General features: G+C 43.3%; 1 protein-coding gene across 1 annotated transcript in view; it reads right to left on the minus strand.

The window, feature by feature from the left end:
• The window catches only part of aldh8a1 (aldehyde dehydrogenase 8 family, member A1), a 47827-nt gene that overhangs the window by 8245 nt on the left and 12388 nt on the right, over positions 1 to 27194 (minus strand). The window contains exons 2-5 of the mRNA XM_063040427.1: positions 9911 to 10058; positions 3979 to 4134; positions 822 to 971; positions 112 to 368 (exon numbers count right to left, since the gene is read on the minus strand). Coding sequence (XP_062896497.1) covers positions 112 to 368; positions 822 to 971; positions 3979 to 4134; positions 9911 to 10058 — 711 coding nt within the window. The remainder of the gene's footprint in view (positions 1 to 111; positions 369 to 821; positions 972 to 3978; positions 4135 to 9910; positions 10059 to 27194) is intronic.

Here is a 27194-nt window from a genome sequence, read left to right on the forward strand (position 1 = left end):
GACATTTCCTTTAATAGAGGGGAATTATAAGCTTATTCAAAACTAGGATGGTTCATATGTTTTATTCTTTAATCCTTAACAGGGAGAGTCAGTGTCTGGTTAATGTCCTACCTGGTTAGTAAAGCTGGATCGTACAGTGGTTGGGATGCATTCATCAAGGTCTGCATCATCAAAGATAAGGGCTGGGTTCTTCCCCCCTAACTCCAGGGAGAGTTTCTTGCAGTATGGAGCACTCTTCTCTCTAATGTGCTGCGCAGTGAGTGTGCTCCCAGTGAAGGAGATCAGTGGCACATCGGGATGAGAAACAATTGCCTCCCCAGCTTTTGGGCCAGACCCAAATACTATGTTCACTACACCAGGTGGAATGCCTAAGACAAGAAAGAAAATTATGGTCAAATAGCAAAGAGGAATAGGATACCGTAAGTATTTGACATTGGATGTGATGCAGTAGAAGTTCAAGTCACATTGACCTTTCCATGAAAGCAAACCTATGAATTAGCTTCAGCGAAACATTGACTCCCAAAAACATATTAGCCCCAATTCAAAACAATACAACAAGCTCTTTACAGTAGGATCAATGATTCCGACCACAACAAAGAGTGTCATAGAAAAATAAAATTTGCAGATGCTGGAAAGCTAAAATAAATGCAGGAAAATCTGGAAATAGTCAATTAGTCATGCAGCATCTGTGGTGAAAGAAACAAATGTAAAATTCCTGGTCAATCACTTTTCATCAGAATTGGGCCGATAATGAGGGATCTCTGCTGTGGTAGCAGGAAACAACAGAGATATTCGGTATCTGTTAGTTACCATCACTCTACCTGCTTCATCCAAGAGCTTGCACATCATCCAAGCAGTAACTGACGTCATTTCACTAGGTTTCGCAACAACAGTGTTGCCAGTGGCAATGGCTGGAGCTATCTTCCAAGTCAAGAGGTAAAGTGGTAAATTCCAGGGGCTAATAAGGCCCGCTGAAGAAACAGAGAAGGAATTAGGATTAGCTACATAGCAACGTGTGTAATTATAACCATTAATAATACAAAAGGTCCAGCCGATAACTGATTTACTGACAAAATATTTTCAACGTTAACCGCTTTGCGCTGATACTTTCAGACCAGCAGAAAATAAGCCAAGTAATTTCCTTGCAATCCAAGGACACCCCTCATTTCAGGCTTTGTTTGAATTACTGAGGCATTGGCACCAAACAATATTAGCGATTTTTGGTGTCAATTTAGGACATGGCACATTCTGAGAGTGAATGTGGATGGATATAGAAAGTGGATATAGGTTCAGGGCAGAAAGGTGTGTGTGTGAAAGTGAGAGTGAGAAAGAAAGACAATGATGTCTCCAAAATGTTAAGAATTCATATGTGACAAGGTCTAGCAGATATGACAAAAATTTCTATAGGAGTTTTATTTCAAATTTAGTTTTAATTAACTGCTGAGACCAAGTTTTTCAGACTACAGCAGCTTAAATGTTATGAGAAAGATTTCCAAAAAAGTCCTCTACAGAACTGCTCATGAGTTAGGAGTAACTGCACTGCAATCTTCCCAATTTACCAAGTCTTTCTGCCCATGCTGCACTCTCCTTCGGTGTATCTAAGTCACACATCCTCTCTCTTCATCCCCTAACTCCTGCCACTCCCAGGCACGTTAGTGATCTAATCCCCATTTGCTATACAGTACAATGAACATCTGTCAAACTAGGCAATTGATGGACAGAGTACCTCCACTTCTAATAAACTCTTCAGGGATGAAGATGGTAGAGTTTGTCATTGAAACATCAGTTAAAATCAATACCTGTGCTCAAATGGAAGTCTGAGAAGAGTTAAGTCATCATACACACTGGGAAAACCCAAGACCCTTCTTCACTCCACTTCTACTTTCGAATGTTCCATTCACATTTCCCCTCATCTACCCTTCACCCCCACATCCATCTATTAACACCAGTATAATTAATGGAGCAGAATTAGAGATCCAGTTCCTCCCTGACTCCATGTAGAAAGCCTGCATATGCTGTTAATAGCACCACCTGCCATCAGCTCTCTCAGGAATTGAATTGAATTGACTTTACTTCTTACATCCTTCACATACATGAGGAGTAAAAATCTTTACGTTATGTCTCCGTCTAAATGTGCAATGTGCAATCATAACAATTATCTATTTATTATAATAATTTATAATAAATAGAACAGTCAATGTAACATAGAAATACACTCAAATCAGCGTGAGTTAATCAGTCTGATTGCCTGGTGGAAGAAGCTGTCCCGGAGCCTGTTGGTCCTGATTTTTATGCTGCAGTACCATTTCCAGGATGGTAGCAACTGAAATAGATTGTGGTTGGGGTGACTCGGGTCCCCAATGATCCTTCAGGCCCTTTTTTCACACCTGTCTTTGTAACTGTCCTGAATCATGGGAAGTTCACAACTACAGATGCGCTGGGCTGTCCACACCACTCTCTGCACAGCCCTGCAATTAAGGGAGAGACAGTTCCCATACCAGGCAGTGATGCAACCAGTCAGGATGCTCTCAATTGTGCCCCTGTAGAAAGTTCCTTAGGGTTTGGGGGCCCATACCAAACTTCCTCAACTGTCTGAGGTGAAAGAGGCGCTGCTGTGCCTTTTACACCACACAGCTGGTGTGTACGGACCACGTGAGATCCTTGGTGATGTGGATGCCGATTGAGGGTACAGAAAAATTTATTTTTTTTGGAATGGAAAACCAGATTATGTAACTGGGTTTCACAAAGAGGGATAATCAATACAAACTGAGATGTTAAAAGATAAAAGCATTGGTTGGTCATGGTTAAAGCATTGCATGAAGTTCAGGGAAGCCTGTCATAGGAAGGATTTCAGTGCAACACCAAGGCTTCATTAATACCAGGAACAAGATGTTATGATAATACAGGGAGCCTGAAAAATTGGGCTTGTCACTTTAGAACAGAGGGCATTAAAGGCGGACTTAATTAAGTTTTTCCACAGTTATCAAATGTTTTAGAAATAAGTGAAAAAGGTTTGTTTCTACTGATTAACTAGATGACAATACAGAGTTATGTACTCAAGATTATTTTAAAATTGAGGGGCGAAAAGGTAGGGCTGAGCTTTGCTTCCATGACTGGACACTGAGCATCCATCTGCCAGCAACAATTGGATTCAGGTTACTTTCAGTTCTCCAGCAGCCTAAAGGTACTGAAAACTATCAGTTGTTTTGTCTTCAGTCAGTATCAGCTTAGACTAGGAATCATAATTGCAAAACAACGTGCCAAAACATAATCAGTTGGAAATCCACATGGTTACTACAAATGTCCTCTAACTACAGTCAGCTCAAGAAAACACCATCATGTGACCATTTTCCCCAAATTGATCATGGCGAGACCATTCTACATGTAATCTGATCAATTCATAAACTGGCTGGAGAAGCAATTTTTTTTTTTACAAAAACAGCATAGGTTACAATAGCAGATCTTGCAATATCTATGGGGACAAATCAAGCTATCTTCTGGTGAATATTTCTCTCACCATAGATACTGCCTGTTCTGCTGAATATTTCCACTTTCCTTTTTTTTGGTTCTGAGCTTTAAGAGGGTTTTGTATTTGTGTAATTTTTTAACCCCTGTTCCCAAATAATAGTAACACAATACGGATAAATGTGAAAAACTGTAAATATGATGAGCAAGGATTAGTTCTGGTAACACTGAGTGATGAACTGCCCTAGACAGAGTAGTTCATTCCTCCTGCTGAATTTGCAGGCTAGTCTTTCTTCTAATAGCTTTTATAATTTGGGCTGTGGGATAAAGGAGTCTTCTCTCCAGGACCTCAAATTCTACAAAAATACTATTGGCTCGGTTTTATTACAGGTGAAAGCTTGGTGACCTCAACAAAACATGCAAATAGATATTCACACAAAAGAATTAAAAATTTACATGTACTAGTTAAGAATATTAGTTTAGAGGTTATCTGTTTATTCTCTACTACCTCACCTACTCCCACTGGTGTCCGTGTGGTGAAGAGAGTACAGCCCATATGATCCATCTCTGAACAGTCAGTGGTGTTGTGGAGGATCGTTGAGGCAAAGAAACGGAAATTATAAACTGCACGAGGTATTTCCATGTTTCTTGCTGCAGTAACAGTTTTCCCTAAAATTTGCAAAGGGAAAAATTAATATTTATGAAATGAAATAATTGGCTGATTTCATGAAATTATGCTGCCAGTGTGGAGTTTTGGTATGAGAACACACACTCGACAGAGAACCCACTTGAGAACAATGAAGACATTATTAAAGTAAATGAAGTGTTTTGACATTTTTTTTGAAAGATGTGAATTGACAAAATTTAAATACAAGTTCCTTTTTTAATATACATCCTTAACAGGCTGTACATAAGCAAGCTAATAAAATTAGTGCATCTCCACCTGGTGGAACCATTTGTAGAGTAAAGTCAGATTTTTTTTGGGGGGACCTCATTATCTCCCAAACCTGGCTATGAAAAATTGGACCAGAATAATTTACCCAGCAGACTTGCTTTAATCTGATGTCTGAATATTTGCAGTAGTTTCAACTGACTTGCTAATCTAGTTCTTTTATGCAAAGGTCTTCAAACTGTAATCCTTTACCAAGCCAGGAAGCCAGGTCATCAGATTTCAATCCTGCTGACATCAGATTTTGAAAAAATCACTGTGCTAGTTAAGTGGCTGGCATATTAGTATCATTGTGCTTTGGTGAAGGAAGCTTTATACCAAGACATTACAATCAACACAGATTTTATCAAGAAGCTAGAGAACTTCCAAGAGAATATTTCAGCATGTGCATAGATCAGGTGTCCCCAAACTTGTTTGCACCGCGGACCTGTTTAATATTGACAATATTTTTGCGGACCGGGCAACGGGGGCGGGGCGGGGGGGGGGTGTTCAAGTAGGGTTAAACTCACCTCAACATGTCTTTTACAGTTAGGGTTGCCAACTTTCTCACTCTTTAATAAGGGACAAAAGTAGCAATCAATTACAGGACAGTGTTTACCCCAAGAAAGACTACCATGACCATGAAGCCTTGCGCGGGCACCTGTGTGCGCATGTGTGACGTGCGCATGCGCGTATGTGCCAATTTTTTTCCACAGATCGGTTTTGACTTAATCTTCCTGACTACACTGTACAGACATTATTTCTACTTTATATAGGCTGTGCATTTATCATATTATTCCTGCTTTTACTATATGTTAATGTTATTTTAGGTTTTATGTGTTATTTGGAATGATTTGGTAGGTTATCTTCTGGGTCTAGGAACGCTCAAAAATTTTTCCCATATAAATTAATGGTATTTGCTTCTTTGCTTTACGCCATTTCGGCACAAAAGGTTTCATAGGAATGCTCTATCTTAGTGGGGGAAATATGGGACAAGAGCAGTCCCATATGGGACAAACCAATTTAGCCCAATATACAGGACGTCCCGGCAAATACGGGACAGTTGGCAACCCTATGTTCAAGTTCAACAGTGCGTGACAGGGAATGAGGAAAGGTGCAGCTGACTCATATCGTTTCCTCGCGGCCCGGTAGCACATGCTTTGCGGCCCAGTACCAGTCTGCGGCCCGGTGGTTGGGGACCACTGGCATAGATCATAAGACCATAACATATAGGAGCAGAATTAGGCCATTTGGCCCATCAAGTCTACTCCACCATTTCATCATTGCTGGTCTATTCCCCTCTCAGCCCCAATCTCCCGCCCTCTCCCCATATCCCTTCATACCCTGACTAATCTAGAATCTATCAACGTCTGCCTTAAATACAGGTGTCCCCCGCTTTTCGAACATTCGCTTTACGAAACCTCACTGTTACGAAAGACCTACATTAGTACCCTGTTTTCACTTTCAGAAGGTGTTTTCACTGTTACGGAAAAAAAGCAGCGTGCCATAAAAAATCAGCGCAGGAAGAAATCAGCGCGCGATAGAAGGCAGTGTGCACCTCGAGCAGCCGCTCTCCCCGGATTCGGAATGGTATTCTAGCCAGCATTGCTTAAACACATGCCTGTAAGCAGGCGTTTGCAAGATAAGTTCTATGGTATCGGAAAAGCCTAAAAGAGCTCATAAGGGTGTTACACTTAGCGTGAAACTAGACATAATTAAGCGTTTCGATCATGGTGAACGAAGTAAGGACTAAGTGAGTTTGGCTTGTGGAAGCTGACGAACATGATGTTGAAGAGGTTTTGGCATCCCATGACCAAGATCTGATAGATGAAGAGTTGATGCAATTGGAAGAGGAAAGGATAACAATCGAAACCGAATGCAGTAGCGAACTGAACGTGAAGCAACTGTGTGAGACTTTCACTGCAATGATAAGTACGACTTTAATTTTGAGAGGGTACATAGGTCTAGGGGATATTTGCAAGATGGTTTGAGTCCTTACAAAGAACTGTGTAATAGAAAAATGCACGAGGCTCAGCAGTCAAGCAAGCCTTCCACATCAGCCTCAGCAGATGACGAACCTCGACCTTCAACATCCAGACCGGCAGAGATAGAAGATGACCTGCCTACCCTAATGGAAACAGACGATGACAAAATGACACCCCAGTGTCTCACCACCCCAACCCCCAGGCCACGGACAGATACCGATTCACGGAGAGTGCAGCGGTACCCGGGAGGCACAGAGCACATCTTTAAGAAAAAATCCGAATTAAACATGCTAATTAATTAGATGCCGCCCGACACGTAATTGTCGGCCGAGATCAGAGCCGACGCAATTGTAAATTGGCACTGATCTGAGCCGACAATTACATGCTGGGCGGCACCTAATTAATTAGCATGTTTGTTTCGGCTTTTTTCTTAAAGATGTGCTGTGTGCCTCCCAGCTACCGCTGCACCCCTGCATGCTTCGCGGATCGGTATCGGTTGGTAGCCAGGAGGGTGGGGGCCACTGCACCAGCCAACCTGCAGCGACTCAGCCTAACACACCATCATCAGTGTGCTCGGCAAGCTGTCTTCCTGATTCCCGTAAGTGATACTACATTGTATATACATTATTTCTACTTTATATAAGCTGTGTATTTTTACGTGTTATTTGGTATGATTTGGCAGCTTCATAGCTTAAAGGTTACTGGAGAGCACTTGCACCGTGTTTTTGCCGACAGTGCTAGCATGAGATTTTCTGCCGACGGCGCTTGCGTGAGATTTTCGCTATGGAGATCAGTGCAGTAATGATTGTGGAAAAGTATTTCTATTTTATATAGGCTGTGTATTTATCATATCATTCCTGCTTTTACTATATGTTACTGTTATTTTAGGTTTTATGTGTTATTTGGCATGATTTGGTAGGTTATTTTTGGGTCTGTGAACGCTCACAAATTTTCCCATATAAATAAACGGTAATTGTTTCTTCGCTTTACGACATCTCGGCTTATGAACCGTTTCATAGGAACGTTCTACCTTCGGATGGTGGGGGAAACCTGTATATCCAATGACTTGGCCTCCACAGCTGCCTGTGGCAACAAATTCCATAGACTCACAAATCTCTGGCTAAAGAAATTCCTACTCATCTTCATTCTAAATGGATGTCCCTCTATTCTGAGGCTCTGTCCTCTGGTCTTAGACTCCCCACCCTAGGAAATGATGGTGTTCCTATGACTGAGATGAGATTTCTTGGTGAAGGAAGTTATTTACCTTAGTCGCACCGGTTCTCTGTGTTGTAGCACAATCTGCCTGCAACATGTGGGAAATAATTTTAGTCCAGGAATGTCCTAAGGGTGAAATTTTAATTATTGATTGCTGCATCATTGAAAATTTTTTATGAGCCAAAGTGCCTTAACTCAAGGGAAGAAGAAACACAAGTTAAATCATTCGGGTAACGATGAGACTATGTTCAATTTTCTCCTCAGGTTACAATACCAAATGGCTGAGGGCTTTGAGTCTATGTTTGTTTATATTATGAGATGAAAGTAAAATCAAGAGGAAGAACTGTTGCAATGACCTTCAATAGGGTTGTCATGAAGAAAAATAGACACATTCAAAACCTGGAACACGTCTCTCAGCTCTTGACACAAGGTAAAGTTCTGCACCCGGCTTGTCTTCTGTCAAAGGCAATGAAGAGGTTGGTAGGGGCAGGGTCTCCACCTGAGCCATACTCATCACTGTGTTCTTGCTATGGCTTACCAACCATATCTAAGGTCAAGAGGGTGAGGCCCTCCGTACCTGGCCCAGTAAATGCAAAGGAAATACATTGGGCTTCGACTTCCCGAGCGGACTCACAGAGATTCACACACTCAGCTCTGGCCAACAGGCCTCAACTTCCGGACATCCAATTCAACCTCGGGCCTCAACCCACAGCAATGATCATTGATATTAGGCCTCAAACTCTGGACTCGCCAATGATGGGACTCCAAACACTAGGCCTTGAATTCCAGTCTCACTGATTCACGAACCCAGAGGTTTGTCGGAACTCGTTCCTCCTGCCTGCATGGAACTCACCAACTCCAGAACCTGCCAATATCTTGTGGAGACTGCACACTGGTCCTCCGTGTCAACATCTAACATCTGACCATGTCCACATCCATATCCACACACTGGTCCTCCGTGTCAACATCTAACATCTGACCATGGGCCTTCCATATCCACATCCATGTCCACACACAGGTCCTCCGTGTCAACATCTAACATCTGACCATGTCCACATCCATGTCCACACACTGGTCCTCCATGTCAACATCTAACATCTGACCATGGGCCTTCCATGTCCACATCCACAAGTAGAAATCACATCTGTCCTGAGCTTTGTGCCAGGTTTGATCTTGGTCCTTGGTCATGCTGGTGTACTGCCAGTGATGGTGATTTTCACCATTAGTATCGGCTTCTTTTATTATGTGTGACGTGACATGGAACTCCATCTTCAGAAAAATGGGAAGAATATTAACTTAAATTTTTGACTGAGACTTTTGTTAGTCGGGAGTATTATGGTTCACAACACCAAGGCGAGTAGGTGAAGGTACAAGTTAATCATGATTGATTGAATGAAGTTACAAGTTTGTGGGGTTGAATGGTCCACAGCTGTTCCCAAATTCCAATCAACTTTTGGCCCCTGTGGGCTGCTGTAGTTGTAGGAACCTAGACCATTTAATTATCAGTGCAATCTTGTTGCAACAGTCTTCTTCATTATGATGGAATCTGAGGTACAAAGTTCTTGAACTCAACATTTGTGGCTGAGCTGCTAACAACAAGTGAGTATTTCAGCGTTCAACCCAATCCCGCACAACCCCCCCCCACTCCATTCACGTTCTATCCTAACTACCGCATATTCTTAGGTTGATTAATAAAGTGACTTGAGGGTAAGTGGAGGACATTAGGGAGTGAAGTGGGGAGAAAACCTCTCCTACAAGAGGATTGCAATTACTTAGAATTCTTTAACCTACCAGCTGATCATATGTAGTTATAGAGTACATTCGAGCATAATGATGAATGATTCCTGGCCATTCAGGGAAGTCAGGGATATCAGAATCAAAAGATGCAGAAGTTGAAAATCTGAAATTATGTTCTCCGACCTGAAACAGATACTGTTTATTTTTCCAGAGAAGCAATGTGGCTTGAGTGTTTTTGATTTTATTTCAACGAATTTGGGAAAGCGGATGAGATACAAGAGCAGCCATGAAGCTACTGAATGATGAAGGAGTTCGAAGATAGACATGATGCATTCCCCCCTCTTACACTGTTCATACATTTACAGAAACACAAGAGATTCTGTTGATCTGTAGAAATCCAGAGCAACACACACACAAAATGCAAAATGCTGGAGGAATTCAGAGGTCAGGCAGCATCGAGAAAGGAAATAAATAGTTGCCATTTCAGCCTAAGACCCTTCATCAAGACATTTACAGATAATAGCAAGCAACATTATAGCCCAGCGCTCCAACTCTCATGTGTCAGAAGTGATCAGGTTACCTTGGTCCTTTGATTCTGCTTGAGCAAACTCCTCCAGGTGAGCCTCGATCAGATCCGCCAGTTTGTGAAGTATCTGGGAACGCTGTAAAGGGCTCCTCGCTGACCACCCAGGGAAAGCTGCTTTGGCAGCAGTTACTGCTGCATCCACCTTTAACAAAAGTTTAAAGCAATAAACAACATCACAAGAAATCAAATACACTTCACTTTTTCAGAGTTTTTTTTAACCTTATCAATCTTCAATTCGCCAACTAATTTAATTTGCTTGACTTTGATCGTTATTCTAAAGAGAGGTTTGTATATTTTGACTGAGATATCAAGAACTACACACTTGGCAGCTCCATAATTATCCCCATTTCACATTATAAGGGTATGGGTTTCTTAAATTCCTCCATCTTAACCTGATATGTTTTTTTAAAGTATTCAGACAGGACATTCCTTGTAGATCGGGCAACCCCGACTAGAAACTAGACTCAAGTTCTGTCATGTTCCCTATTATTCTCTGAATAACATTCCACCAACTGTGGGAAGGATCTCCTAGACTACGGATGGATGTTTATAATTCAATGCCTTGAAACTGGCAATTGGGTGATTTGCATTACTTCCAACGGATTAACATTACTTCACAGGTACATGCACGTCTTCTTGATACTTAGAAACCAGAGTGAAATCAATAACTGCAGATGCTGTAAATCTGAAATAAGGGGCTTTGACCATAGGAAAAATCAATTCAGACAGCAGTAACAAGTTTGTGATAATAAAAACCACAGTTAAAATGTTTAAAAATATCTCAATTTAGAAAATATTGAAACCTGTATTGCTATGTTTTTCTGTTTTTGCTACGGGATTCTGCATTGCCCTGGTATTGCCATTTTCTACTCCTTGGGCATGTATCAAGCTTTCCTCTGGTGATCTCCTTTATCCTTCTCCTGGGAAAGAGGATGGGTCAGGACACTCAAGCAGTCTACATTTTACTCCATATTTGCATGCATTTGTCCACAGATCCAAGAAGGGTCTTGAAGCGCAGACAGAGTTCCACCACGTACCATTACCAGACTCACAAGATAGCTCCACGTGCAGGCAAGAGACTGCCAGCGATCGGAAAAGTCATAAATATATTTGCTTTAGTGTATCAAAACAGATTCAAATTGACAGATACCTACTGCAAATACAAGACGAGTGCAGATCTAGGAATATTTGCTTCTTTGAACTAACTAGTTCAACTCTTTTCTGATGAACAAGTCAAAAGTAGCTCAGGGGAACTGTGCGGTTTACAGTGGATAGACTTTCTGTGGTGGCTCCAGTTGACATGACACTTACCTCTTTATTTCTGTCTATACAGAATGGATTTAAAAATCCTCTCCCACAAAATAAACCAAGCTCTGGTTTATGTTAGTTCACGTCATTGGACTGCACATTCTTGTGTTTATGTACGGGGGAACAGTGGCATCTGCATGCACAAGTTCTAATATATTATAGATATTATAATAAGTTAGCATTTAATTCAGTGTTCCAAGGAAGACATTACACTTGAAACACAGGAGATTAGTGTGCAAACTTAAAGCACACGGTATTGGGGGTAAGGTATTGATGTGGATAGAGAATTGGTTGGCAGACAGGAAGCAATGAGTGGGAATAAACGGGACCTTTTCAGAATGGCAGGCAGTGACTAGTGGGGTACCACAAGGCTCAGTGCTGGGACCCCAGTTGTTTACAATATATATTAATGACTTGGATGAGGGAATTAAAATGCAGCATCTCCAAGTTTGCGGATGACACAAAGCTGGGTGGCAGTGTTAGCTCTGAGGAGGATGCTAAGAGGATGCAGGGTAACTTGGATAGGTTAGGTGAGTGGGCAAATTCATGGCAGATGCAATTTAATGTGGATAAATGTGAAGTTATCCACTTTGGTGGCAAAAACAGGAAAACAGATTATTATCTGAATGGTGGCCGATTAGGAAAAGGGGAGGTGCAACGAGACCTGGGTGTCATTATACACCAGTCATTGAAAGTGGGCATGCAGTTACAGCAGGCGGTGAAAAAGGCGAATGGTATGCTGGCATTTATAGCAAGAGGATTCGAGTACAGGAGCAGGGAGGTACTACTGCAGTTGTACAAGGCCTTGGTGAGACCACACCTGGAGTATTGTGTGCAGTTTTGGTCCCCTAATCTGAGGAAAGACATCCTTGCCATAGAGAGAGTACAAAGAAGGTTCACCAGATTGATTCCTGGGATGGCAGGACCTTCATATGATGAAAGACTGGATGAACTAGGCTTATACTTGTTGGAATTTAGAAGATTGAGGGGGGATCTGATTGAAACGTATAAAATCCTAAAGGGATTGGACAGGCTAGATGCAGGAAGATTGTTCCCGATGTTGGGGAAGTCCAGAACGAGGGGTCACAGTTTGAGGATAAAGGGGAAGCCTTTTAGGACCAAGATTAGGAAAAACTTCTTCAGACAGAGAGTGGTGAATCTGTGGAATTCTCTGCCACAGGAAACAGTTGAGGCCAGTTCATTGGCTATATTTAAGAGGGAGTTAGATATGGCCCTTGTGGCTAAAGGGATCAGGGGGTATGGGGGGAAGGCTGGTGCAGGGTTCTGAATTGGATGATCAGCCATGATCATACTGAATGGTGGTGCAGACTCAAAGGGCCGACTGGCCTACTCCTGCACCTATTTTCTATGTTTCTATGTTTCTAAACGTAAATCTTTCCTTCCTGAGTAGACGCTATCTGATTTGTTATGCATCTACCTCCAGAAGTATTTTAGTCTCATGTTATTTAAACTTGTTTCATTCGATTTATTTTCTAGTGGGTTCAAACGTCAATAGGCTAAGTATTTCCCATGGATACTGAGGAACAAAGTGCTTTGTGAGATGCAGGTGTCCCCCGCTTTTTGAACATTCGCTTTACGAAACCTCACTGTTACGAAACACCTACATTAGTTACCTGTTTTCGCTAACAGAAGGTGTTTTCACTGTTATGAAAAAAGGCAGCGCGCGAAAAAAAGCAGCCGCTCCTCCCCCGGATTTAGAACTGCATTCTAGCCAGCATTGCTTAAAGAAGTGCCTGTGAGCATCCGTTTGCAAGATGAATTCTAAGGTATCAGAAAAGCCTAAAAGAGCTGATAAGGGTGTTACACTTAGTGTAAAACTAGACATAATTAAGCATTTCAATTGTGAATGAAGCAAGGACAAAGTGAGTTTGGCTTGTGGAAGTTGACGAAGATGATGTTGAAGAGGTTTTGGCATCCTATGACCAAGAACTGACAGATGAAGAGCTGATGCAATTGGAAGAGGAAAGGATAACAATTGAAACCAAATGCAGTAGCGAACGGACCAAAAGTGAAGTCGTCCAGGAACTGAACGTGAAGCAACTGCGTGAGATTTTCACTGCAATGATAAAGTATGACTTTAATTTTGAAAGGGTACGTCGGTTTAGGGCATATTTGCAAGATGGTTTGAGTGCGTACAGAGAACTGTATGATAGAAAAATGTGTGAGGCTAGCAGTCAAGCATACTGTCGTTTTTCAAGCCTTCCACATCAGCCACTGCAGACGACGCACCTCAACCTTCGACATCGAGGCAGGCAGACATAGAAGAAGATGACCTGCCTGCCCTGATGGAAACAGATGGTGATGAGATGACACCTCAGTGTCCCACCACCCCAGTGGTCCCAACCTCCGGGCCACGGACAGATACTGATTCGCAGAGAATGTGGCGGTACCCGGGAGGCACCCAGCACATCTTTAAGAAAAAAAGCTGAAATAAACAAGCTATTTAATTAGGTGCCGCCCGGCACATAAACGTCGGCCCAGATCAGAGGCAATTGCCGATTGCATTGCCTCTGATCTGGGCCAACATTTATGTGCCAGGCAGCACCTAATTAATTAGCTTGTTTATTTCGGCTTTTTTCTTAAGGATGTGCTGGGTGCGTCCCGGCCACCACTGTACCCCTGCGTGCTTCGCGGATCAGTATCACTTCGCTGCCTGGAGGGTGGGGGCCACTGCACCACTCTAATCTCCAATGACTCAGCCTAACAAACCATCATGGTATCATGGATTCTTGATTACCTGACTGGCAGACCACAGTACCTGTGCTTGCAACACTGTGTGTCTGACAGAGTGATCAGCAGCACTGGGGCTCCACAGGGGACTGTCTTGTCTCCCTTTCTCTTCACCATTTACACCTCGGACTTCAACTACTGCACAGAGTCTTATCATCTTCAGAAGTTTTCTGATGCCTCTGGCATAGTTGGATGCATCAGCAAGGGAGATGAGGCTGAGTACAGGACTACAGTAGGAAACTTTGTCACATGGTGTGAGCAGAATTATCTGCAGCTTAATGTGAAAAAGACTAAGGAGCTGGTGGTAGACCTGAGGAGAGCTAAGGTACCGGCGACCCCTGTTTCCATCCAGGGGGTCAGTGTGGACATGGTGGAAGATTACAAATACTTGGGGATACGAATTGCCAATAAACTGGACTGGTCAAAGAACACTGAGGCTGTCTACAAGAAGGGTCAGAGCCATCTCTATTTCCTGAGAAGACTGAGGTCCTTTAACATCTTCCGGACAATGCTGAGGATGTTCTACGAGTCTGTGGTGGCCAGTGCGATCATGATTGCTGTTGTGTGCTGGGGCAGCAGGCTGAGGGTAGCAGACACCAACAGAATCAACAAACTCATTCATAAGGCCAGTGATGTTGTGGGGATGGAACTGGACTCTCTGACGGTGGTGTCTGAAAACAGGATGCTGTCCAAGTTGCATGCCATCTTGGACAATGTCTCCCATCCACTACATAATGTACTGGTTGGGCACAAGAGTACTGTACATTCAGCCAGAGACTCATTCTTCCACCGAGATGCAACACAGAGCGTCATAGGAAGTCATTCCTGCCTGTGACCATCAAACTTTACAACTCCTCCCTTGGAGGGTCAGACACCCTGAGCCAACAGGCTGGTCCTGGACTTATTTCCTGGCATAATTTACATATTACTATTTAACTATTTATGGTTTTATTACTATTTAATTATTTTTGGTGCAACTGTAACGAAAACCAATTTCCCCCAGGATCAATAAAATATGACTATGACTACTATCAGTATGCTCGACCCTGTCTTCCCGATTCCAGTAAGTGATACTACACTGTACATACATTATTTCTACTTTATATAGGCTGTGTATTTTTATGTGTTATTTGGTATGATTTGGCAGCTTCATAGCTTAAAGGTTACTGGAGAGAGTGTTTTTGCCAAAAGCGCTTGTGCCGTGTTTCTGCCGAGAGTGCTTGCGTGAGATTTTCGCTACGGAGAACAGTGCGGTAATGATTGTAGAGAAGTATTTCTACTTTATATAGGCTGTGTATTTATATCATTCCTGCTTTTACTATATGTTACTGTTATTTTAGGTTTTATGTGTTATTTGGTATGATGTAGTAGGTTATTTTTTGGGTCTGCAAACGCTCACAAATTTTTCCCATATAAATAAATAGTAATTGCTTCTTCACTTTACGACATTTGGCTTACGAACCGTTTCATAGCAACGCTCCACCTTCGGATGTCGGGGGAAACCTGTATATTATTGCCCATACCGATCAAGGTAATAGATTTTGCTTGTTGATGCGCAGTTGATTAACTGTAATAGAACCAATGCTTCCTTCACATATTCCTCATTTGTATGCAGGTTTAAACCCATGCCACAACCAAGCTTGTGATATCATACTGCCACCTGCTGGCACAATAGTATGTTTCCTATTTCATTACAAAGAACATACATACTTTGATATCTGTGTAAGTAAAATGAATGCCTATGCATTAAACTAATCTATGTACAAGGTTGATAATGCTGAACAAAACACTGCATATGCCCAATGTGAAAGAAAGGTGGCCTGGGGAGGTGGGAGGTTAAAACACACTTCTGTAATCCATCTTTCACTCAACCCCCATCTCTGGTGTCCCCTCTCCTCATGATTCCCATCTCTCCAAACCCTCCTTGCGTTCACCTACCCCCTCCACCATCTCCACTCTCTTGCTCTCAGCCACCTTCTATATAACCCCCATCTCGATAAAGTTTCTCTCCACAAAAACCACACCACCCCTACCCGACCCACACAAACACACACACTTAATTTGTGGCCTTTATCACACCTGCACTCCAGTACATACAACCTCATTCTGACAACCATTCCTCGCAACACTCACAACACACTGGAGGAACTTAGCAGGTCGGGCAGCATCCGTGGAAAAGATCGGTCGATGTTTCGGGCCGGAACCCTTCGTCAGGACTGTAGAGGGAAGGGGCAGAGGCCCTATAAAGAAGGTGGGGGGAGGGTGGGAAGGAGAAGGCTGGTAGGTTCCAGGTGAAAAATCGGTAAGGGGAAAGATAAAGGGGTGGGGGAGGGGAAGCAGGGAGGGGATAGGGAGGAAAGGTGAAGAAGGAATAGGGGAAAACACAATGGGTAGTAGAAGGAGGCGGAACCATGAGGGAGGTGATAGGCAGCTGGGGGAGGGGGCAGAGTGACATAGGGATAGAGGAAGGGAGGGGGAGGGAATTACCAGAAGTTGGAGAATTCTATGTTCATACCAAGGGGCTGGAGACTACCTAGACAGTATATGAGGTGTTGGTCCTCCAACCTGAGTTTAGCCTCATCATGGCAGTAGAGGAGGCCATGTATGGACATATCTGAATGGGAGTGGGAAGCAGAGTTGAAGTGGGTGGCTACTGGGAGATCCTGTCTGTTGTGGCGGACAGAGCGGAGGTGCTTGACGAAGCAGTCCCCCAATCTGCGTCGGGTTTCACCGATGTAGAGGAGGCCGCACCGGGAGCACCGGATGCAATAGATGACCCCAACAGACTCACAAGTGAAGTGTTGCCTCACTTGGAAGGACTATTTGGGGCCCTGAATGGTGGCAAGAGAGGAAGTGTAGGGACAGGTGTAGCACTTGCGCTTACAGGGATAAGTGCCAGGTGGGAGATCCGTGGGGAGGGATGTGTGGACCAGGCAGTCACGGAGGGATCGATCCCTGCGGAAAGCGGAGAGAGCTGGAGAGGGAAAGATGTGCTTAGTGGTCGGGTCCTGTTGAAGGTGGTGGAAGTTGCGGAGGATAATGTGCTGGATCCGGAGGCTGGTTCGGTGGTAGGTGTTGCTTTGACCCCAGCATCTGCAGATTATTTTGTGTGTGACAACCATTCCTGGCTGCTTTCTTGTTTGACAGCAAGCTGCTTATCAAACAGGATGATTATCTGGCAGTGATCTTCAAAAAAAATACTTTAAAAGACCTCCCATTTTTAATTTCTATGCAACATTTGAAGACTTTACATCTTTTTTTTCCAAGGAGGCATAAAACTGTATACATCTGGCCCATTGCTGCTCAGAGCTCTACCCCATGACATAACTGCACACACACAGGGGTTAAATGATCTTTGGTCATCTGACATGCTGATAGAATATCTATTAGCAAGAAGAACTGAGCCTGAGGCTTCTATCTCACCAGAGCTCTAACAGTAAATGTGATATAAAACCAAAGCAAACAGCTGTGATAGTAATAGGTATGCTTAGATTCCGGAGGATTGGAGGGTTGCGGATGTTGTTCCCTTTATTCAAGAAAGGGAGTAGAGATAGCCCAGGAAATTACAGACCAGTGAGTCTTACTTCAGTGGTTGGTAAGTTGGAGAAGATCTTGAGAGGCAGGATTTATGTACATTTGGAGAGGTATAATATGATTAGGAATAGTCAGCATGGCTTTATCAAGGGCAGGTCGTGCCTTACGAGCCTGATTGAACTTTTTGAGGACGTGACTAAACACATTGATGAAGGAAGAACAGTAGATGTAGTGTATATGGATTTCAGCAAGGTATTTGATAAGGTACCCTATGCAAGGTTTATTGAGAAAGTAAGGAGGCATGGGATCCAAGGGGACATTGCTTTGTGGATCCAGAACTGGCTTGCCCACAGAAGGCAAAGAGTGGTTGTAGACGGGTCATATTCTGCATGGAGGTCAGTGACCAGTGGTGTGCCTCAGGGATCTGTTCTGGGACCCTTACTCTTTGTGATTTTGACAAAAATAACCTGGATGAGGAAGTGGAGGGATGGGTTAGTAAGTTTGCTGATGCCACAAAAGTTGGGGGTGTTGTGGATAGTGTGGAGGGCTGTCAGAGGTTACAGTGGGACATTGACAGGATGCAAAACTGGGCTGAGAAGTGGCAGATAGAGTTCAACCCAGATAAGTTTGAAGTGGTTTATTCTGGTAGAATATAGTATTAATGGTAAGACTCTTGGCAGTGTGGTGGATCAGAGGGATCTTGGGGTCCGAGTCCATAGGACACTCAAAGATGCTACGCAAGTTGACTCTGTGTTTAAGAAGGCATATGGTGTACTGGCCTTCATCAATCATGGAATTGAATTTAGGAGCCAAGAGGTAATGTTGCAGCTATATAGGACCCTGGTCAGACCCCACTTGGAGTACTGTGCTCAGTTCTGGTTGCCCCAGTACAGGAAGGACGTGGAAACCACAGAAAGGGCGCAGAGGAGATTTACAAGGATGTTGCCTGGATTGGGGAGCATGCCTTATGAAAGCAGGTTGAGTGAACTCGGTCTTTTCTCCTTGGAGCGACAGAGGATGAGAGGTGACCTGATAGAGTTGTATAAGATGATGAAAGGCATTGATCGTGCGGCTAGTCAGAGGCTTTTTCCCAGGGCTGAAATGGCTGCCACAAGAGGGCACAAGTTTAAGATGCTTGGGAGTAGGTACAGAGGAGATGTCAGGGGTAAGTTTTTTTTACGCAGAGAGTGGTGAGTGTGTGGAATGGGCATGGGTGGAGGTGGATATGACATTAATAGACTTTTGGATACATACATGGAGCTTAGAAAAATAGAGGACTATGGGTAACCCTAGTAACTTCTAAGGTAGGGACATGTACGGCACAACTTTATGGGCCGAAGGGCCTGTATTGTGCTGTAGGTTTTCTATGCTTACTGAAATTCCTGGGTCACCTCTGGGCCAACACAAAACCACAAACTTCAAGTTACCAACAACATAGGGAACTAGGCACCCAAGTTAATCACATGCCTATTTCTCAGTCTTCAGACACTGCTCTCACTTTCCAAAATTTCAACTGCAATATACTCCCATGTTCAACAGTTACAAGCCTTTCCTTTTGATCGTAAAATTTTGGGCCAGATTGCATTTGCTAAAATAATATTCATGTCATATCCCTCTTTTTTTTCCAAGATGATACCAGTGCTCAGCTGCTGATGCCAGAAAGCCCAGTGATCACAAATTGTGATTGGGAAACAGTTTCATGGACAGAGGCTTATGTTGAACCTGTAGGCCACAGGTGCATCTAAATCTGCTCACCATACAGGAAGGTTACGAAAATCTGGCATTTGTCAAAAGGATTCACTAGATTTAAAGCAATGGGTGAAGGATACAAGGTGCTCGTCTACACTTCCCACTGCCTTGAAAAGCAGCTAAAATAATCAAGGATCCTTCCCACCCCACGTGTTCTTTCTTCTTACTCTTCCCATCTTCAGAAGATGCAAAAGCCCGTAAGCAGATCTTTCTAGACTGAAGGAGAACTTCTTTCAGACTCTTGAATGGATCTCTCAGATGCTAAAAGGTGAACGCTTGATCTCCCAATCCATCTCATTGTGGCACGGGCTCTTAGTCCACCTGAACAGCAACAAAGCATTCTATAATTGATTTCCTTTTCACTGCCTCAATATAATTACATTTTGGCTGGATCTGTCTGGACAATGCATTTCACTGTATCTCAGTACATACGATAATAATTAACAAAATGATCAAGTGATAAATGAAATACAAAGAACAGAGAAGAGGGAGCAGATCCTAAGGAGAAGTTTGGAAATATGCAAACCTATGAAAATGAAAGAATGTGGGGTCAGGTAGAAAATGGAGAAATAAAAGGAAGGGGTTAAATTAGATAAAAGAGGCAACATTACATAGTAATGAAGGGAGGCACTTTGGGAGAGAAGCTGTAGATCAGTTTAGATGAAGAAAACCTGTATTTATTGAGCAGCTAGAGGTCAGTATTCCATAATTCAAACAAGGCTCTGGAATTAAAATGGCTGAGGCATCAAGTCAACATGATGATAAAATAAAGTTGCTGGTGAACGCAGCAGGCCAGGCAGCATCTCTAGGAAGAGGTACAGTCGATGTTTCGGGCCGAGACCCATTACTATGTAATGTCGTCAGGACTGACTGAAGGAAGAGCTAGTAAGAGATTTGCAAGTGGGGGGGGGAGGGGAGATCCAAAATGATAGGAGAAGACAGGAGAGGGAGGGATGGAGCCAAGAGCTGGACAGCTGATTGGCAAAAGGGATATGAGAGGATCATGGGACAGGTGGCCCAGGGAGAAGGAAAAGGGGGAGGGGGGAAAACCCAGAGGATGGGCAAGGGGTACAGTCAGAGGGACAGAGGGAGAAAAAGGAGAGTGAGAGAAAGAATGTGTGTATATAAATAAATAACGGATGGGGAGGGGGAGGTGGGGCATTAGCGGAAGTTAGAGAAGGGTTTACATGCCAATACCCCAGTGTAAGACGCTTGCCACTGATCAGAAGTGAGACGTCGCTTTCTGTATGCTACATCGTCTCTTCTAAAGTGGTTTGTCAGCTTCTCCTGAGAGATAGATATGCAGACAATGCATTTTCACTTTGCAATCAGACTGAACATTATGAGCAGGAACAAAATCAATGGTATAAACAAAAAGTTCTCACATTTGTCACCACAACAATCACTGCCACCCTAAATTAACATGTGGGCAGTTCAAAACCTTCTTAGTTTGAGAAAAGCTATTCTATGTTGGTAGAATTGATGACAGTTTTACATAATAGTAAAGGCATGCAAATAGGAATTATTTACCACTTGCCTGGAACTTTAGATAAATTAGCAAAAGCAAATAAGCTTTCTAAATTGAAATACTTCTGTTACTTTGAAATAAAATTCACATCACAATTTCCTTTAATTATTTTCTCAGAAGCCAAATTTAAGCAGCACCAAATGAGATGCACAACCTCGAGGCAGTAACTCTTTTTACTAATTTACTACTTCGACAATTTTATTTTTAAAAGATTAGTAAAAGCAAATGTATCAGTGTTACTGAAACAAACAAAAGAGAGGCCCTTTGTACCCAGTCAATACTTTGTAATTAATCATTAGCTTGGGTGCACAGTTAAACATACATGGTCAGTTTGGAGTTCAAGTGCTATTTGATAAAGAAGCAACAGGGCCTTGAGATTCTTACATTGCATTTAAACTTTCTACCAATTGGCTGAATGATATAGATTAATTACACAACAATTTCTGATAACTAGAGCAAATAATAAAACCTTTTTATTTTACTTTTCAATAAAATTTATTGAGCACTATACCAAGTTTAAAATGCATATTTGAAACTACCACGTACCCGGATCTCAAAGATTATGAGAATTAGTGTAGATGGGCAGTAAGGCTGGCAGGGACAAATGGCCCAAAGACGCTGGAGAGAGGTAACTTAGTAATAGCAGGACTTCAGAACCAGAGTGATATCAGGGTGGCGTACCCTGCTTCATCGTACTTCATAGAGACATGGCTCAAACCCAGCACTCTAGTCTAATGGCTTCATGGACCAGACAACAGTGTAGGTAATGGCAGAGGTGGTGGCATTTGCTTCATGACTTATTCATTGTGGAGCACAGACGTGGTCCTTCTATCTCAGTCCTGCTTCCTCCAACCTGGAAAGTCTGGCAGTCAAGTGTGGTCCATTTTATCTGCTGAGGGAATTTTCTGTCGCCATGCTGGTTGCAGTGTACATTCTACATCTGGCCAATGTCAAGCTGGCACTGAAGCAGCTGAGCACTTCGGTCATGACACAGTGCACTACGAGGCTCCCTGATCTTTGCGAGGATTTCAACCAGGCCAGCTTGAAGAAATCTCTAATCAACGACCACGAACATGTCACCAGCAGAACCAAAGGAACCAACACTCTCAATCACTCATACACCACCATCAGGAACACTTACTATGCCATCCCACACCCAAACCTTGGCAAGTCTGGTCACCTGGCTACACTTCTACGCCAAGTGTATAGGCAGAGGTTGAGGACCACGGCACCACTGGTGAGGACTGCAAAGGTATGGTCAAGGGAGCTGGAGGAGTGTTTACAGGACTGCTTTGAGTCAATAGACTGGGTAACATTCAAGGATTCATCTTTCAATTTGCATGAATATGCTATGGTTGTCACTGACTTCATCAAGACCTGCATGGATGCCTCCAAAAATATACCAGACAGACCCAAACCAGAAGCCCTGGATGAACCAGGTGATTTGTTGGGGAGATCTGTGGTGTTTAAGACTGGTGATCCAGAGCTCTCCAGAAGTCCAGGTGTGACCTACAGTGGGCCACTGTGAGAGCAAGAAAAGTAACTTCATGTGATGTGAGCAACACAGATGGACAGCTGGGGCAGGGCTTTCAGGCCATTACTTCCTACGTGACGAAACCTAATGGCATAAATAGCAGTGGTCCTTCACTACCCAATGAGCTCAATCCATTTTATGCACATTTTGAAAAGGAGAATAAAACTACAGTTGTGTGAATCCACACAGCATCTGGCAACCCTGTGATCAGTGTCTCCAAGGCTGATGCTAAAACATCCTAGGGGAGGGTGAACCCTAAAAGGCATCAAATCCTGATGGTGTACCTGACAGGTACTCAAAACCTGAGCCTAGCAACCAACTGAAGTGTTCAAAGACACCTTCAATCTCTTTCTACTGCAGTCGGAGTTTTCCACCTGCTTCAAAGGGCATTAATCATGCTGGTGTTCAAGAGCAGGGTGAGCTGCCTCGGTGACTATCGACCAGCAGCACTCACATCTACTGTGATGAAGTGCTTTGAGATGTCCTTTTTATAGCTAGAATTAACTCCTGCCTGAGCAAGGACCTATGTTTTACCTACCAGATCAACAGGTCTACAGCGGGTGCAATCTCACTGGCCCTCCGCTCTGCTATGGAGAAGCTAACGAATAACAAAACCTCTGTTAGATTATTGTTTATCAATTGCAGTTCAACACACCTGGGCATCTGTACTTCCCTTTGCAATTGGAACCTGACTTCCTCATCAGTGTGATCTCCTCCTCACTGAAAAGCAACACCGGTGCACCTTAAAGCTGCATGCTTAGCCCATTGCTCTACTCTCTCTACGGTCATAACTATGTAGCTAATCACAGCTCAAATGCTATTTATAAATTCACAGATGACACCACTATCATGGAATTGATTGTGGACTTCAAGAAGAGGAAGTTGGGAGAACCTACACCAGTCCTCATGAAGGGTCAGCAATGGAAAGGTGAGCAGCTTTAAGTACCTCAATGCCAACATCTATGGGGATCACTCCTGGACACAACACATTGATGAAATTATGAAAAAGGCACAGCAGTGATTCTACTTTGGTGGGAATTTGAGGAGATTTGGTAGGTCACCAACGACTCTTCTAAAAATTTCTACAGGTGTACAATGGAGAGCATTCTAATTGGTTGCATTACAGCCTGGGGTGGAGACTCCAATACTGTGGATCACAAGAGGCTGTAGACGGTTGTAGACTCAGTTAGTTCCACGACCCACCCTACCATTGCAGACATCTCTAATGTCTATGCCTCAGAAAGGACCCTGACCATCCGGGACACGCCCACTTTTCATTACTACCATCTGGGAGGAGGTATAGAAGTGGAAAACCATATTCAATGTTTCAAGAACAACTTCATCCCCTCCATCATCGGATTTTGGAATGGTCTGTGAACCCATGAACACTACCTCATCATTTTGTTCTTCTCCACTATTTACTTATAGTGATTTTATGTCTTTGCACAGTACCACTGCCACAAAACAACACATTTCACATCATATAAAACAGCGAGAACAAAGCTCTGTATTGTACAATAAAGCCAAGTTCTGTATTGTACAACTCTATCATTCTATTGCTTTGAGATCACACAGAAAAAAACTACAACCCCTTGAATTCCTTTCTTTGAAAATGAACATTGTCAAGTCAAAGCAGAGTTTCTAGAAAGTATTGGGACCTAGAGGCAAAAGAAAATAAGATTTAAAAGTAACAGCAAGAATCCACTGATGGATGGGATGGAACCCACTGCTTGAGTGCTCCTTCTGCCTGGAACATTGGGAGGACCCGGCAACATCACAGCAGCAGTCCGGGAGCAGCGTTGGAATCTGCGGTAAGATGTTGAACTTTAAATAACTTGAGACTGTTTCGTGGAAAAGAGCACTGCTGTCACTGCGTTTTGGGTTAGCGCTAGCTTCACCACACGAGGATCATCGCACGCAGTCGCTTCTGGGAAATGGCGCGAGATTTAAGAAGAGCTCGAAAACCTTCGGGAGGGGTCGCCCAGTTTGAAAACAAAACGGTCTATTAAGAAGCGGAGAGTGTGCAGTTGGAATCTATCTACAAAGTCCGGAGAGGTAGCCAGTTTTTTCAACTAATGACTAGTGACATGACTAATGACTAGTATCTAGTAACTAGTGATTAATGTCTAATGATTGATGGAACTAATGGAACTATCAAACTGCCGCACTTGCCAAAAATAAAAGGAGGAAAAAGGAAAAGTTGTTGGTCATTGAGTGGAATCTAGTTAAAAAACCTTCGGGTAGACGCATTCAATCTCTTTCAAGTGGGGAAGCTGCACATATTCAAAGAAGAAAAAGAAATCCAACTTGACAGTGAAAAGACTGGTTGACCGGGAAACTGGAGGACCAGGAAATAGAAATCTGGGAGCTTTGAGCTGGAACAGCAGGAGCAATAACCTGGAATCCAGAAAAAGGAAGAAAATCAAGTTAAGATAAAACAACATCAAAGCATCATTAAAAAGTTGTACTTACCTTCTCACCTGAGAACAGCCTGCAGAGGAAACCAAACGTGGCTGATCAAGCTATTGGGAAATCAGTTGAGCCACTCAAAGTAGAGCGAACAACAGCAAAAAGAGTATTTTCTCCTCTGGTCAACAGAATTACCAGAGCATGACTTAAGGATTGAAGGGCGCCCTTTCAGAACAGGAATGCGAAGAAATTTTTTTAGTCAGAGAGTGGTGAATCTATGGAATTTGTTGCCACGGGCAACAGTGGAGGCCAAGTCATTGGGTGTACTTAAGGCAGAGATTGATAGGTATCTGAGTAGTCAGGGCATCAAAGGTTATGGTGAGAAGGCGGAGGAGTGGGACTAAATGGGAGAATGGATCAGCTCATGATAAAATAGTGGAGCAGACTCGATGGGCCGAATGGCCTACTTCTGCTCCTTTGTCTTATGGTGTTATGGACCCATGAAGACATGTCTGAAGAGGAGCTCAGAGTCAGTTTCAATAAACTCACAACAGAAGCCGAGAAAGTCATGGAAGCCAGTGATGATGTGGAGGCCGGATTCATTGCAGAACTGGAAGTGGAGCTGAACACACAGGAAGTAGCTGTGTTAACTGAACAGCAAAAAGCCAACCTGGCAAAGACGGCAAATGAGTGTGAGTTGAAACTAAAGGAGGTCAGAAGCCTAATCCAGGAGACTCTTTGGACCAACTTTGGAAATGTTAAATTGTTCACAGCGCTACAAGCAGCAGAGGATGAATGTAAAAACCCGATGGCAACCAGGAGGCATATGACTTCATGCTTAACCGCCTGCAAGGACTGGTAAAGACAGCGAAGGAGGTGAACGGTCAGTGGATCCTGCCAGGGGATCAGAAGGACCTTCAGAGTCACCTAAAGGGACTCGAACTCCACATCCCCAAGTTGATTTCCAAGAAGGCCCACTTCATACAGGCAAGGAGAAAGGAGGATGCTGAAAGACTAACACCGACGGTGTTGGGCTTTTCCTCCAATTTTCCCACGACAGCCATCAGATTGAAACTGACGGCCCTTAACTGGCAGCAAACGTGATTTTCATAGGTGGAGAAAGGACTGGGAAGCACTCCAGAGGCAGGGAGAGCCGACCGGTTCAAGAAAGCTGAAAAAGTTTCAACTACTGGACAGTCTTGATGACAAAATCAGAACAGACCTTTGCCTCACTACTTATAAGACTGCAGTTCATAGCAAGAGGATTCGAGTACAGTAGCAGGGAGGTACTACTGCAGTTGTACAAGGCCTTGGTGAGACCACACCTGGAGTATTGTGTGCAGTTTTGGTCCCCTAATCTGAGGAAAGACATTTTTGCCATAGAGGGAGTACAAAGAAGGTTCACCAGATTGATTCCTGGGATGGCAGGACTTTCATATGATGAAAGACTGGATCGACTAGGCTTATACTCTCTGGAATTTAGAAGATTGAGGGGGGATCTGATTGAAACATATAAAATTCTAAAGGGATTGAACAGGCTAGATGCAGGAAGATTATTCCTGATGTTGGGGAAGTCCAGAACGAGGGGTCACAGTTTGAGGATAAAGGGGAAGCCTTTTAGGACCGAGATGAGGAAATACTACTTCACACAGAGAGTAGCGAATCTGTGGAATTCTCTGCCACAGGAAACAGTTGAGGCCAGTTCATTGGCTATATTTAAGAGGGAGTTAGATATGGCCCTTGTGGCTAACGGGATTGAGGGTATGGAGAGAAGGCAGGTACAGGGTTCTGAGTTGGATGATCAGCCATGATCGTACTGAATGGCGGTGCAGGCTCGAAGGGCTGAATGGCCTACTCCTGCACCTATTTTCTATGTTTCTATGACATCTTCCGTGTTCTAGAAAACCACTATGGAAATCAAACGTGCATTGCTATTGACATAGTGGAAGAGTTACAGAAAATGCCAGCTGTCAGAAATCATCTGTCACAGAAAATAGTGGAATTAATTCAAGCTGTGGAGTAGGCACTTCAAGACTTGAGTGACCTTGGAGACACAGGTGCTATCAAAAATCCGCTGGTGACAAAATCAATTGAAAGTAAACTTCCAGAAACTCTCAAAAAGGAATGGCTGGTCTATGTCGCTGACAGGAAAAATGCTGTTGCACCAGCTAATCAGTTTGACAGTCTCTTAGAATTCCTCAAAGGGCAAGTGAGCATATATGAGCAGCTCGAGCAACTGAGGGATGAAGAGCCAAGTAGAAGAGAAAATAGGGCTGAGCCAAGACGTGCCAGAACCAAGTCTACCAAGTCAGGCGACGATCATGCAGGGTGTGTAGTCTGCGGTGATGGAAAGCACGAAAGGAAGCTCTACTTTTGCAAACAGTTTCGCGTGCTAAAGCTACCAGAGAAAAAGGCTGCAGTAAAAAAGTTGGGGACATGCAAGAAGTGTCTTGAGGTTCATGATG

This window comes from Mobula hypostoma, chromosome 2 (genome assembly GCF_963921235.1).
Source record: "Mobula hypostoma chromosome 2, sMobHyp1.1, whole genome shotgun sequence".
Classification (NCBI taxonomy): domain Eukaryota; kingdom Metazoa; phylum Chordata; class Chondrichthyes; order Myliobatiformes; family Myliobatidae; genus Mobula; species Mobula hypostoma.